This window comes from Spermophilus citellus, assembly GCF_964194105.1.
Source record: "Spermophilus citellus genome assembly, chromosome: 4".
Classification (NCBI taxonomy): Eukaryota; Metazoa; Chordata; class Mammalia; order Rodentia; family Sciuridae; genus Spermophilus; species Spermophilus citellus.
This window is the reverse complement of record NC_138185.1, coordinates 186,421,915-186,436,629: the sequence shown is the minus strand read 5'-3', so window position 1 is coordinate 186,436,629 and position 14,715 is coordinate 186,421,915. Positions and strand designations below refer to the sequence as shown.

At 34.6% G+C, this 14,715-nt stretch overlaps 1 protein-coding gene across 8 annotated transcripts in view; it reads right to left on the bottom strand.

Moving 5' to 3' along the window:
• Window positions 1-14,715, bottom strand: part of PRKD1 (protein kinase D1) — a 335,410-nt gene that overhangs the window by 57,141 nt on the left and 263,554 nt on the right. For all 8 annotated transcript variants that reach the window (XR_014021650.1, XR_014021651.1, XM_081291749.1 and 5 more), the window contains 5 exons: window positions 6,947-7,157; window positions 6,719-6,796; window positions 4,701-4,905; window positions 2,847-2,970; window positions 1,278-1,355 (listed from right to left, as the gene is read on the bottom strand). Coding sequence is in view for 6 of the 8 variants with exons in the window: in XM_081291749.1 (XP_081147875.1) it covers window positions 1,278-1,355; window positions 2,847-2,970; window positions 4,701-4,905; window positions 6,719-6,796; window positions 6,947-7,157 (696 nt within the window). In the remaining 2 variants the exon portion in view is untranslated. The remainder of the gene's footprint in view (window positions 1-1,277; window positions 1,356-2,846; window positions 2,971-4,700; window positions 4,906-6,718; window positions 6,797-6,946; window positions 7,158-14,715) is intronic.

The following is a 14,715-nucleotide window of genomic DNA, read 5'->3' as shown; positions in this document are numbered from 1 at the left end:
CTGCTAGCGATGTTGAGCATTTTTTCATGTACTTGTTGATTGATTGTATGTCCTCCTCTGAGAAGTGTCTGTTCAGGTCCTTGGTCCATTTGTTGATTGGGTTATTTGTTATCTTATTATCTAATTTTTTGAGTTCTTTGTATACTCTGGATATTAGGGCTCTATCTGAAGTGTGTGGGGTAAAGATTTGTTCCCAGGATGTAGGTTCCCTGTTTATCTCTCTTATTGTTTCTTTTGTTGAGAGAAAACTTTTTAGTTTGAGTAAGTCCCATTTGTTGATTCTGGTTGTTAACTCTTGCGCTAAGGGTGTCCTATTGAGGAATTTGGAGCCTGACCCCACAGTATGTAGATCATAGCCGACTTTTTCTTCTATCAGACGCCGTGTCTCTGATTTAATATCGAGCTCCTTGATCCATTTTGAGTTAACTTTTGTGCATGGCGAGAGAAAGGGATTCAGTTTCATTTTGATACAAATGGATTTCCAGTTTTCCCAGCACCATTTGTTGAAGATGCTATCCTTCCTCCATTGCATGCTTTTTTAAAGTAGTTGTTTTTAAGACCATTTAATGTTGAAAAATTAATTGCCACATTATTTATCAGAAAGTATGAAGTGACTATAAAGATAATAACTTTTGAAACAACATTTTGAATAATGTAAGAATTAATGAGGTTTCATTTTTCTGTCAGAGCTGTGTAAACTGGCTATACTCTGGAGTTTGCATTCATGTAGAAGGAGCTATATATACTGTTTTCACTGTGAATTTCTTTTGGAGCTGTGTTTTACTGGGTAATATATTATGACACATCTGTAATCTTAAAAGAAAATTTCTGCTAAATATTTCTCTATAGGAAAGTATTCCTTATGCACATTGGCAAACTTGGAGAAATCATACAGTTTCTTAACTTTCAGTGATGGACTAGATAGGACGGACTTGGGAATTTACTTTTAGCTCATCTACTGTGACTACGAATTTTCTAGTAAAATCACATTACACAACTCTGTTAAAATATTCAATTAAGCTTTTCTACCTCCCCGTCTCTACCATCTCATGGGGCCAGAAATACTCTCTAAGAAAATGTGAGAGTGACAGATGAATCAAAAGGTTACAATCAGATTCTTAAGAAATTTGTAAACTACAGAGAAGAAAAAATATCTCCTACAGGAAGCCCAGAAACATTCATGTGTATTAGATCTATTTCATATTTCTGAAAATCTGTAGTCTCATGAGAAAGTAGGAATGGATACTAGACTACAATCAAAGGAAGAGCCACCTTACCTTGTGGTACCTGCTTCCTGTGTCATTTTGAAAGAGTGTAATACATTTGCTATCCAATCTCCAATAGTGCCGTTTCCGCTGAAATAGAAGTTAGAGTCAGGATCTTTAAAAAACTTTAACACCAACCGAAATTGATAAAAATAAGTGCATTTTCCAAGGGAAACACAAGATTTGATGTTGGGAAGTAAATGGGCTTTGGGCCAGGCAGGCTCACACTCACTTTGTCTCTAGAAATTAACTACTCAGCAAATGCTGTGAGGTAAGTTTCTGCATCTGCGTCAAAGGGTTATGAGTAAAAGGGATAATGTGTAAATATGCACACATAGTATGTGCACAATAAATGACAAACATCATTTTAAAATTTACTTGCCTGCTTGAAGAGCTAAAGGCTTAAAAGGAGGGATAATAATTATACATGCTCATTATTTTAGATCAAAAGAAATATCATGTTGATCCAGCCACATATTTTGGTCTCCATTAGCAATAGAAAAATTCTGAATGTGACAACAGAGCTAAAGAACTTTTTGTTGGTTGGCAGGCTGGGTTTCATAGTACAAACTTTCACTTAAGAACATTCCAAATCTAACTACTATGATTTGGTGATTGGGTCCTAGTCCACTCTAGATATATCCTTCAGGATATTAGGGTGTGTGTGTGTGTGTGTGTGTGTGTGTGTGTGTGTGTGTGTGTGCGCGTGTGTGTGTGTGTGTATACATGCATTTATATCCTTTTAGACCCAAAGCCCCAACATTGTTTTTGCTCTCTTCTACAACCCATCTTAGATCAAACATGTTTCAAATATTTTGCATCATGTCCAAGAAGAAGAATTAGATGGTGTCCAGTTGAGTCCTACAGTAAGTCATTCTCTTTCCAGCGATTATAGATGGGTCCATTAGGTTATAGGTGTCTGTTTATCTAAAGACATGATATAGATCCTATCAGTAGGAGAAAATGAAAATACTTCCAATGACTGAGAAATCATCCTAATTACAAATTATCAATTAGCTTAACTTTGAAATGTGGACCAAGGTTTTCTACTTCTTCACATACATACATAACCTCATTCATCAGCTACTAAGAAAATGTGGAGAAATAAATAGACAAAAAGTATAAGAATCCCACACTTCTGAATGAGTCAGTTTTTAAATAAAAACACAAATAAGAATTTAAGATATACATAAGTCATCATTCTATTTTTTTTTTCTCTCTCCCTAAAATGCAGCACTTCTTTTAAAATTGCAAATCACAGAGGGGCATTCTGAAAACATATACTGCGTATTTCATGACTTCTATAAAACAACAGGTACATATTTAAGTTTTGGTGATCATTTCACGTAATTGAGGTAAATGATTTTGATTTCCTGAAATCTCTTTTTACACTTTTTTCTAACTCTATTGCTTATTCAACTACATCTGACACCAGAGACTGTAATATGCTCCACCTGGCCCTATGCCCAGGTGGTACTAAGGTCTGTTTCCAGTAGCTCAGACAGCCAAAGTACTCACAGGGCATCAATATCTCCACTCATTAATGCAGAACTAGAGGAAACTTCTCGCTGTGCATCTTACCAGGGAGTCCTTGCTGGTGTAGTGGACCATCCATCCTTCTTTCATGACCGTGCCGCTTTTCCTCTTTGTGTGTTTGACAGACTGCACTACCCTCATAAGCGGGATATTGTTGCTTGTTGACGGACTTGAAAAGTCAAAATATTTTAGGAGAGACATGTTTTAAGGTACAGATGTTCTTTCTATGAATCAAACCTATTTCAACCATTTTCAAGTGAAAGTCAAAAATATTCACATCCCTTTTTCAGTAAAAGTGTTTGTCAGAGTACCATGGTTCAGAAAGTGGGTCACTTTGAATAATGAGAGGCATTTTATATGTATGCTTTCAAAATCCTGAGGTAGGGTAACAAACTCCTTGGTTTTCAGAATGAACTATATAGAGTGCAGTTTTCAAGTAAATAGTAGATAGATTATTGTCAATGTACTGAGGCTATAGGATCCATAATCACACTTGAAAGCTTATTTGCTTAAAAGCACATATTACAGGCACAATATTAATAATTTATAGATTATATTTTTAATATGAATTCTATCTCTGAGTAATTTCATAAACATTAAGATCTGCTTTTTTAAACTTTTATATAACTATTATTTATGGAATTATGCTGCTATTTCACTTCTTTCTCCTCCCTCTCCCATTGTCCCTTCTATGTTCCATTCTGTCTCTGGCTCATCCTCCCCTCTTCCGTCCTTATCTGCAACCACCTAAAACATATGGTGCTAAAGAAATATGCATCCTTGGTGGAATGAGATGGACATTATTACCCTAGGCACATGTGTGACTGCACAATGGTATGACACTACATCGTGTACAATCAGAGAAATGAAAAGTTGTGCTGCAATTGTGTACAATGAATCAAAATGCATTCTGCTGTTATATATGCCTAATTAAAATAAATAAATAAAATTAAAAAAAAAGATTCTCCTAAATTCCCAAACCAAAGAAACTATGAGATAATAAATATTTCTAATTAAAAAGAAAGTGTGTATGTGTGTGTATGGGTGTGTATGTGGGTGTGTGTGTGTGTGTGTGTGTGTTGGGCCATAAGAATAATATTTTCCAGTATTTTAAAAATATTTATTTTGACATTAAGTAGAAAAAATAATTATTTTTCTCTACTTTCATTTTAGTTTGTCAAGGAATTTGGTATTTGTAAAATGGACATAAAAGTTTCAATATGCTTTACAATATAAATTAGAGAGTGGGAAATTTCTACTGTAAGAGGTCAAGTAATAAATATTTTTGGTTCTGCAGAACATCTAACTCTACTATGGTAAAATACAAAATCAGCCACGGACAATATAAATAAGGATGGCTATCTTCCAACAAACTAAACTAAAAAACAGGGAGCAGTTCAAATTGAACTGGTGACCACACTGCTGATTTATGATATAAAAAGTGAAGATCATCTAGTGATTAAAAAAAAAGTGTAGACAAGCAGATAACACTTATAAAACTACATGTACTTCTGAAATAAAAATCAAGAACAATCACGTGTGAATGATGTCATATTTATAATACGGATCAACTATAAAATAAATAGTGTTTGCTGAGGTTGATCTATGGTCTTTGTGTTACTGTACACTGAATTAATATAAACTTAGTAGTAATCTTGTGGGTGGCAAATACAAGTGTCCCTTACATGCAAAAGAAAATGGGCCAACAAATGAGGCAATGCTAGGAAGGGAACACAGAACTCCTTACTCCAATAACGCTTATCTATCGTACACATCTCATTCTTAATGAAATTAGGCAAACCCTTTAAATTTCTTTTATAATAAAGTATCAAAGAGCTTTAAAGGGTAAGTTTCACTTGGGTTCCACTGTCTGCCTGAGGCCGGGGACTGCAATCTCACCTGATGGTTCTGTTGGAGTCCTCGTGGTCCAGGTCTGGATCCTGCATCTCCCCGCTGTCGCTCTGGCCCTCTGCCATGGCCATCTCAGCATCCTGCACCATTGCCTCCTCCATGTCATCCATGAGCCCACTGTTCCTCTCACTGTCATTGTCATCACTCCCTTCTTCCATGACCACATCAGATTCTGCCCCAGGGCTAAGCAAATCTAGAAAATTGTTTTGACCCATGAAGATAAACCTGGAATCCTGGAGCCAGGGCTTAAGAGAAAGGCAATCCTAAACAAATCAGTTGGAGGCCCTAAAAAAAGTAGTTCTGTGAAGAATGTAGCTTTTCACTTTCCTTTTTTCATTTGAATGTATATGAATGTATGAGATGAATAATTTATACAATATTACAGGTAGATACTTTTTTTTCTATGAACCTAAAGCTAAAAACATGAAATGTCACGGAGAGCTTTCAAAGGAAGCCAAGGGAGGGACAGAAGAATAATGTTAGGAGGGAAAATGATACCAAGCCCAAGTTACCAGGTAATGAATCATAATTCATAGCACAGCCTTCAAGGGAAACAGAAATACATGGGAAGGTGAGGGAGACTTTCATGTGAAAGATGATTCAAGGTCACTGATGATGGTTATTGCAGTAACTTTTTGAATCATGGATTCCCATATATTAAGTTGGTCACAGAAGCTGCAATTTTTAAATACCTAAGGTAATAATGAATATTTGATTATTGAACCTGCCATTATGAAGTTGATAGTAATGCAGAAATTTTATTACTTAAGTCATGCAAAGTACTCACTTTAAAAAATTAGAAAAAATGGGTTAATCAGAGCCCCTGGCCTACCAATCTTGGAAAACTCACATTTTACCAGATTTTTTTTTCTGACTACATGGGAAAATATAGTTTCAAAGTTATCAATATCAAAAAATGATCTGTTTCTCCTTAGACATATTATTGAGTACACACTGACATTCCCTGGGTTGAACAAAGTCAATATCACATGATATAGAGAATGGGGAAAAAGGATAAAAATTCTTTTTTAAGAGCTAATTCATGAATTCCCATGCCAAAAATTAGCATGTATGAGAATGTTTTTCTGAAAGTTCCTTTCTTCTTGTTGTTGTAGTAGGAATATATTTCTTCTAGAGACGAAAGTTCTAAAGCAAAGATAGTCATTTATTTATCAGCTTTTTGGTAACAAAGCCACTCAACCTTTTCCTCTGGTCTTCTACAGCCATTTCTTTCCAGGGGAATTGGAAAGCGGTTATTAGAGTGAAGGTATCAAGCAGTTCACTCTCTATGGGAAAAGCTAGCGTGGGATTCTAATTCAAATATCGGCAATGATCCATCAGAATACTATGTGAAGAAAATGTGAGTTGTTTCTTTAGGATATAGCATTTTCTTAGGAATCCTTCAAAGTTAATTTGCATAGTTTCTGTTTTTCCAAGAAAATATTTCAAAATGTAGAAAAAGATACATGCTTTTTAAATTGTCGATAAAATTTCTCTTACGATTAAAGATGCATGTGAATAAACACATATATAATGAACACAGTAACTCGGTGAAGGATGGAAATATGGTGACTATTTTTGATGGGCCAGTATCTGTGGTCCTTCCCTTCATAAACTGATAGGAAAGACAGTAAACTGTCTCAAGGCTTGGAATGAGGACAGAGGAATAGAGAACAGGAGGTATAACTTGCAGGCATTCCAACAATTCATATTTCTGAACAAGCCAGGACAGAAGTATAAAATAAGAAAGCTAGGAAAGAAATTATGGACATCCAAGTTTTCAGTATTAGTGTTCATCATATAAAGATCAAGAAAAACCTTTGGTTTTCATTGTAAATCAATTAGCTGGAATGAATGATTTTCAGAAGTAAAGTAGAACAAACTCAGACCATAATTTACTTTGGACTGAGTTACAAACATATGAACCAAAAAAACCCTACTATATCACAACTGTCACCACTCTAACAGGGAAGAAATACAGTGGTGACCGTCAGTCTTCCACCTACCTCCATTGATGGTCACTTCACCCAGGCAGTTGTTGGGTACTTTTGGTGCACAACGTTTATGACAGTTGAATCTGCAGTCTAATCATGATGATTTTAAAACAAAACAAAAACCAGAAATTTATCAGAAAGAGAAGTTGTGAAACAAAAGTAGTATTTTCAGATGAATGAGAATTAATTTAACAATGGAAGATGGGCTAGTGACAGATTTAGTGACAAGATTGTCCTTACCTTTGCACTGTAAGCCCTGCCTGAAGAGACCCTTGAGAAGCTTCTTACAGTACTGGCACACTGTGGGCCGGGTGTAGGAGTGGATGACAAATGTGTGTGGTACTTTAACCTTAGAAAGCAAGATCTTGTCCAGCTCAATGGGTCGTCCAATATATGACTGAGAATTCGACCTCTTCTCTCGACCAATAAATGATTCTGATGGTGACTTTTGCTACAAGTTTTAAAAATAATAAAGGACATGAAGATGAAAGAGATTAGCATGCTAAATTTAAGTATTTTTGTATTTTGTTTTTCTATTGAATATGACATAATCTAAGACTATGTTTCTGTTATTTCCCTCTTATTTCATATTTGAATTATTTTGCATAATCTGAAAGGAAGAGAAGTGGAGATCAGAATGATTTCCTGATTTTTAGGTCTTTTGAATAAGTCTTTAAAAATGAATTAATTATTTTTAACACAGAAAAACAAAAACAAAAAAATCCCACTGCACATATTATCTCATTGACATTTTGTAGAGTACACATCATGTTTAAAAAAACACAACCCTGTTTGCCCAATATGGTACTTCTTCTGAGAAATGCCTATAGTTCCTTCGGATTCCTTAAGTGGGAAAGGAGAGACTTCTTGATTCTAAATTATTTTTCAACCATATCAGAATTAAAAGGTTAAAATTATACTACCATTTTTAAAATTGAAATACAGCAACTAATAGGCAATACAAAGTACATAAATGTTGGTGTTCTAGGTAATAATTATATCTCTGTACACTCTTGCTCTAATTTTGGAATCATTTATTCCATGCAGTATATAGATGTTTAAAAATTAAATAAATAAAAATTTTTGGACAATTTCATGCATGGTACCTCCTGATATCATGGAAATTTAGGTAGGAACACCAAAATAAAGTTGAGAGTCACCAGAAAAAAAAGGATGAAATGAATTACTTAATAGTTACCATAATTATACACCTCATTTATTAAGCTCCTGTAACTGTGTTAGGTGTCTTAAATGAGAGAACTTGTCATATACATTTAAGGCATCTAAGTCCAAAACGTTTAAATACATTCCTTTAAGTCAGATGCCAATAAATACTGATGTCAAAAAATGAACATACATTTATTGGCCTGTACAGACCTTGTTATTATTACTTTACCCTGTTAATTTCTAATTTAGAACAATTACTAATGAGTTGAAAAATAAATCAAGTTTACCTATAATTTGCATCCATTTCAATCCCTGTATGATCAAAAGGTAATACTATTTAATATCAAACGAGGAAACTTTGATTTGTAGATTCACTAACTGCAGTAAAAAGAAATTTGAGATGAGTCCCTTCATAGGCACAGAATGTCTATAGTTACATTTGCAGTTACAATGACATACAGGAAAACTATAAAGCTTAATTACTCTGAAAAGCCTAATTACTGCAGAGAAGTCCAAGAAGTCCAAGATAGTCAAAGGTTTGCCAAACAAGAACCGTGAGTATATTGAATAAATATCTTCAATGGTAGTGAAGAATTAAATCTACAAAGGAAATGAGAATTAAATCCTTATTCCAGTTTCCTTTAGTAAACTTCAGCTAATGGGCCAGTTTTAAGACTAGACTGAAATGAATGCGCTATTTTTCCATAGTTGGAAAGTTTCAACACAGAATAAAAGATGATTTGATGTCACACTTTCTTAGTAGACTCAAAATGTTCTTGAATTTGGAAATCCTACAAAAATTCTGGCTGAATCACCTTTAGATAACTCATTCTGAGCTGTGTTAACACAGCCAGCTTTACACAGGACTATTTACTATATTTGGAAACAAATTCAATTAGAAGAACAAGAAGGAATCTGTCCAATTGAATGTTTTCCTCTCATCCAACATGGTAATGTTTGCATAAACACTGGCTATAAACTGTAAGAACCAGAATTACTCTTGAGAAGTTGTTTCATTTACTACCTTTCAAGATGGGATGAATTTTAACTAAATATCATAAGTTTAGTGAAAAGATATTCATTGTCACTCTGTGACAAAATTTTCAGTTAAAATTTACAATAAGTTAACAATCTGGCCAGAAATATTTATTATTACCTTTCCTTTAGTTCCAAATACAATTAATTGTTTTCACTATGGTCTATATTGGTAAGTGAAAAAGCAAAGTTTTAAGATCTTGAGACAATGTGCATAAACATGGTACTTCTCATGGCATGAGATTATTTTTGAGTTGCCTAATTTTACCAGGGAACAAACACCTTGGGAAAGAGAGAGTAGAGAAGCCATTTGAAGTTGTTGGTGTTGTGTTGTTTCCAAGACTGCATTCCGTGTTTCTAGATGTGTACATGTAATATTCATTTGAATGCAGTTTTCCCTATCATAAGGAAAATCTAAGAAGCCAAAACAGAAAGGAAGACTGGGTCACTATCAAATGACCTACTATATGCTCACAGGGCATTTATCTATTCTTCAACCAAGATGTAAAACAAGACTTCTTTGGTATATAACAGCTTATAGAACAAACAATAAAACAAGCAAACAAAAAAAACCAAGAACCTATGGAATAAGGCCATTACCCTGTAATATATATTTATCAATGTTTATATAATAATGTTTAATAACCAGCATTTCTCTAATCCTTCTGGTCATCCCTTTAAAAATATTTCTAATGACACATAAACCAAACACCAAATTTTCATAACAAAGTATATATTTGTTTTCATTAATGATTAGTGTTCAGTCACTATTTTATGTGTATATATGTATACAGATATATAAAATTTCAATCAGTATGTGAAGGATGTACATTTTAAAGCACAATTACATATCTTCTGTCTGTTATATCAAGTTATACCACAATTACATATCTTCTGTCTGTTATATCAAGTTATACCACAGGTAAAAATTCAGCACTCAGTAATTTTAAAGGAAATAGATACTTAAAGGGTCATTGATCTTTTGACTTTAAATTAATTAAGATAACATTAACATTCAAGCGCATAGAGTTTCAATGCAGATGTTGACAGAAATAACCAGAAATTTATGCACACAATGAATGCATTGTTACACAAAGTAAAACTAGGTTCTTTTAAATTCATTTACTTTTTTTTAAAATTTGGCTTACTTGTTTGTTTCCTTGTAGTATAGTACTTCACAGTTTTACATAACACTTTTTCTGGGGTGGAGATGTAGCTCAGAGGTAGAGCCATTGAGTAGTATATTTCAGGCCCTGGGTTCCGTCCTTAGCACCACATAAATAAATAAATGACAACATTCCTTAAAATTAATTCTATTAAATAGAAAAGTCTTCCTTACCTATCACACCAGTGAAGGTTTTACTACTTTACTAGGTTTATTAGATTGGCAAAATGATGTTTAAATCAATTTCATTATTACTTGAGATTCCATTTTGGCCACATGTATTCAGGGAACCTGGACAATCTGCACAATAATTGCTTTTTTTATGGGAATAAGAGGAAAGTTGAAATGCTTTGGGAAGAGAACAGCTGCATTTTGTTTTATTCTGCTTCATTAATATGTTCAAAGCAAAAACTGGCTAAAAACTCAAAGAACAAATTTAAAATTCCATTCTCTATAATTATGGAAAGCACTCACAGGAGAATGTACTTCAGAAAAATTTACACTGTTATATTAGCCACTGGTCCTGTGAATTGTCCTTTTTCTCACTAGAGGAGTATGGATTCAAAACAGCTGTCTAACCCATGCGAGAACTGACACAGCTGTAAAATATGGTATTGGAATAGATGCATGTGAATGATTTGATTTGACAAATTACAGATGATAAAACATCCGAAGGGTTTCTCTCTTTTTTTTTTTTCCTGTTCTTGTGTAAGAGATATATCATGGATGGGAGAGAAGATGAGATCAGAACAATAATGAAAGCTGAATTTTCAAACCAGACTAAATAGAATGCATATTAAAGAAATCCTTTTTTTTTTTAATTTGCAGATTTGTGAAGTGTCTATAACATCCTTGTGATAATGGTGTTTTATTTGAAATTACTACCAAATTTAGAACTCTATACACTGAACACCTTCTTAGAAAGACAATATGTCCTAGTTTCTAGATGGAATTTGCTTTTAACCTGTATGTTAAATTAATGACTCAGCAAGTTTGGAACCTTCCCAGGAAATGATGGCTTAGATTACTTTATGGAAACTCCAAGGGCCAGCTTGCATTTTAACATTTAACAGGACTTACACAATTTCCTAACAAGGTACATTCACTTTGCAGTTGAAAATGAACTATGTATCAGTTGAGATAGAAAACAGAATGGAAAAGTTGCCTTTACTTGTGGTTTGTTTATTGTTACAACAATAATCAAACATGAGATTTTGTGAGATAAAAATCACTTTACAGAAAAGCATGATTAAAATAAAGACTTCTACCTGTTATGTTATTATTAACTAAAGGTCATTTCACAGCCACACATGTGATGGGATTTTGAAGACGAACTCTCTTAAGTTAGAGAGAAATAGAAAAGTAGAGACTCTTTTAAGATAATGTGGACATCTCTTTGTGGAACTCTCTCAACTATTAGATAATAAACTCCTAAGGGAAGGACAATGTCTCAGTTATATTTGCCTTCCACTAATGTAAAGAAGTGCCTAGTTCATGACCGAAATAAAATATGTGTTTACAAGAAGTAAATGCATGAGAAAAATGGATGAGAATTTGCAATACATGTATTCAAAATAGAGACTTTAAGCTTTTAAAAATTTAATGTTACATGAACTGTCACATTGACATATGTTTCTAGGATTTCCATTTCAAGAGATTACAACTGCCTAAGGAATATGCTCTTTACCCCTACTTGAATACAAAATCTGGGCATGATCATCTGCTCTGGAAATGATTACAGGATGTTAATATTAAAGGATGGCCTTCAGAATCAGGGTACAATAGGAAATGATAGAGGCTAGTCAACTGAAGAGGACAACCTTGGTTGTAAGAAGGAGAGTGACTACTTCCATTACTCAAGTACTACTAGTAACTGTCATGTGAGTATGTCAGCCTGTACTGCCAAACCTTTTAGTTTTCAAGAGAGGTGCAGATGTGTTATGAAAGAAGTCTATCTAGATGCTGACAACGCAAAAGAAAAAAAAATTAAACACTGTACCAGTCAATTTATCTGAAAACTAAATCTAGTTCATGGAAAGTCTGAGACCTATGAACTGGATTCTAACAGAACCCTCTTTTCTATAATCTTTATATATGCCAAACACTTTCCATAGTGCTTTACGTGCATTAATCATTTAAAGTTCATGAACACTCGTATTATGATCTCTATTTTATGGATTAGGAAACTGAGTAATTGAAAAGTTAAATCATTTGCCCAAGATCATATCACTTATAAGTAGAGCTCTATGAACTGAAGTAGTTGTGCTGCAGATAACAGCAGTTGCTCTTATCAGTTGCTCTCCAGTTTCCACATTTCCTGATTTTATGCTAATATAGAAAATAGCAAATATTTTCTTCTCCTTGTTTAAGTCAAGGAAGACATAGGAGACAATAAGAATGAAAGAATGTTCTACATGCCAAATGCAATGTGAAAATGTTGTGAACCCCTAAGCATGATCTACAGAAGAGAGTTTAGATCAGTGTGACTGTGTTCAGAGTCATGGGTGTTTTCTAGAATACAATAGTTAGCTGAATGTAGAGCTTTCATTGTATAATCATTGGTTCTGTTGGATGTATACTTTCCTATTCAGGTGTTGTAATGCTTAAAGGATACTAACACAACTGTACAAAATCAGACTACATCAAAGGATCCTTTATTCCCAAGTTTTAAGACCTAGCATTTTGAACTGTCATTCATTGAACTATGCAGATGAGCACAGGCTTTCTCCTATTACCATCAAGATGGATCCAATTTAACCAGTGCTCCATGGGGTAAATCCTACCTGAAGGTCCAATCAGAACAGGCATATAAAGATCAGTAAATACCACTCTCTGTGCTCAAGCAGTTTATTAGCTACTAGAAATCCATATGCAATGTGACCATTAAAGTCATCTACATACCTGCCCTTCCCTTCTTTCTCCATTGATGGTTTATCCTCATTCTTCTGAGTTCAGTTCACATGTCACCTTCTCTAAGAGGCCCCAGGCTGCCTAACTTACAGCCCACTCTTCCTCCATTGTTCCCCTCACATCTCCCTGTCCTCTACAGAGCCATCATTGCAGCCTGCAACTGACTTGTGTATCTGTTTATTCATTATTTCACCATTCAGTGGGATATAAACTAGTTTAGGGAGTTTGCCTATTTTGTTCCTCGCTGTATCACCAGCTTCTGAATGCTGCCTCACACAGAATATATGAAGGTTTGAGGAAAGACAAACCATTTTCACACTGGGTCATTCAACAAGGGGGTTTCCTGAAGAAACAGCATTTTCTTAAATGCCATGCAATGACTATGCCCAGCACCATCAGCAAATGGAATTCTGTTCAGGACAGCTGAGTCCTTCCAGCCTTCAGACTACCCAGAGATTTCTTTCATACACTCTGAAATCCAGCAATCGCACTTGGCAACAATTATCTAACCCCACCTGTAGTGGCTGCTAGTAAAACATCATTGTGAATGCTCAATCTGAGGTTGATGACTTGCTGAAGTAAAAAGAAACCATCGTCTCTTTGTAACAGTGCTTACATTAACATACTACCTTTTACATAGGGAATCAGGGATTTTTTTTTCAGCACAGAGCAGTTCTTTGGCAACAAATAAGAAGAATTTGAGGGATACAGTACACACAGGAACACACGTTTCCATGCCCTGTGATTCCGGGAGTAGAGGGCAGGGTGTTTGGTGAGTTTCAAATTGCTCAGTGCTATTCTGATTCTATATCCTTTGAACTACCTGCCAAATGTGCCAGATAAATGAGTTGTTCCTCAGTTGGATACACTAAATATATAGCATAAATAAAAGCTAATCAACACCTTTTCATAACAGTGAAAAGGGTTGCTACAGGGCAGAAAAAAAAAAAGAGTACCCCCTGCTTAGTGGTGATAGATGCTGCATTTTACGGTGGAGAATCCATTTCTTAATGTTTGCAGCAAATTGTGAAAGCTTTCAAAGCAATAACATATATAATCTCTTTTTAAAAAATACAAGGTGATCTGGATTTGTTGAGTGCTAGTTTAGTCTTGGAAGTTACGTTAACTTTTTATATCGCCTCATTCTTTTTGAGTAAACAGAAATGAAGGGTAAAGGAACCTTGCTATTTTCTTAAGTGATCTACCCTATCCAGGGAAAGCATCAGAACTGTTGAAGAGCTGTCACAAATTACATGCTTTGTTCTTTCAAAATGTCAGTTACCAAATCTGGTTCCTGGAGGAAAGAGGAGATGTTAGAATTTTTTGACCTCTTCAACTTTTTTTCATGAAGATAATGCAAACTTAATGCTATGCACTCTAAATCTACAAATTAAAAAAGAGACATATCTACTGAGGAAGAAAAAAAATTTGCATGGCAACAAATTCTGCTTTGGGGCATTATGTGTCAGATTTGATCTACACATAGAAAGTGAACTGGAGGGTATACAGGTATGTGGAAGAAATCAGGGACAGTCAATTTTAGGGTGGTACATTCCACTGCATTTGATTGCCTGGATACAGGCTTAGCTGGAGATGGAACGCTGAATGAAATAACCTGGAAAGAGGTTGTTGGCTGTCACATTGATTACTATCTTGGAGACACCAACAAATGTTGGGAAAGTAGAGAGGCTATCTAGGGCTTCAAAGGTTAGAGCCTACTCCTCCAACAAAT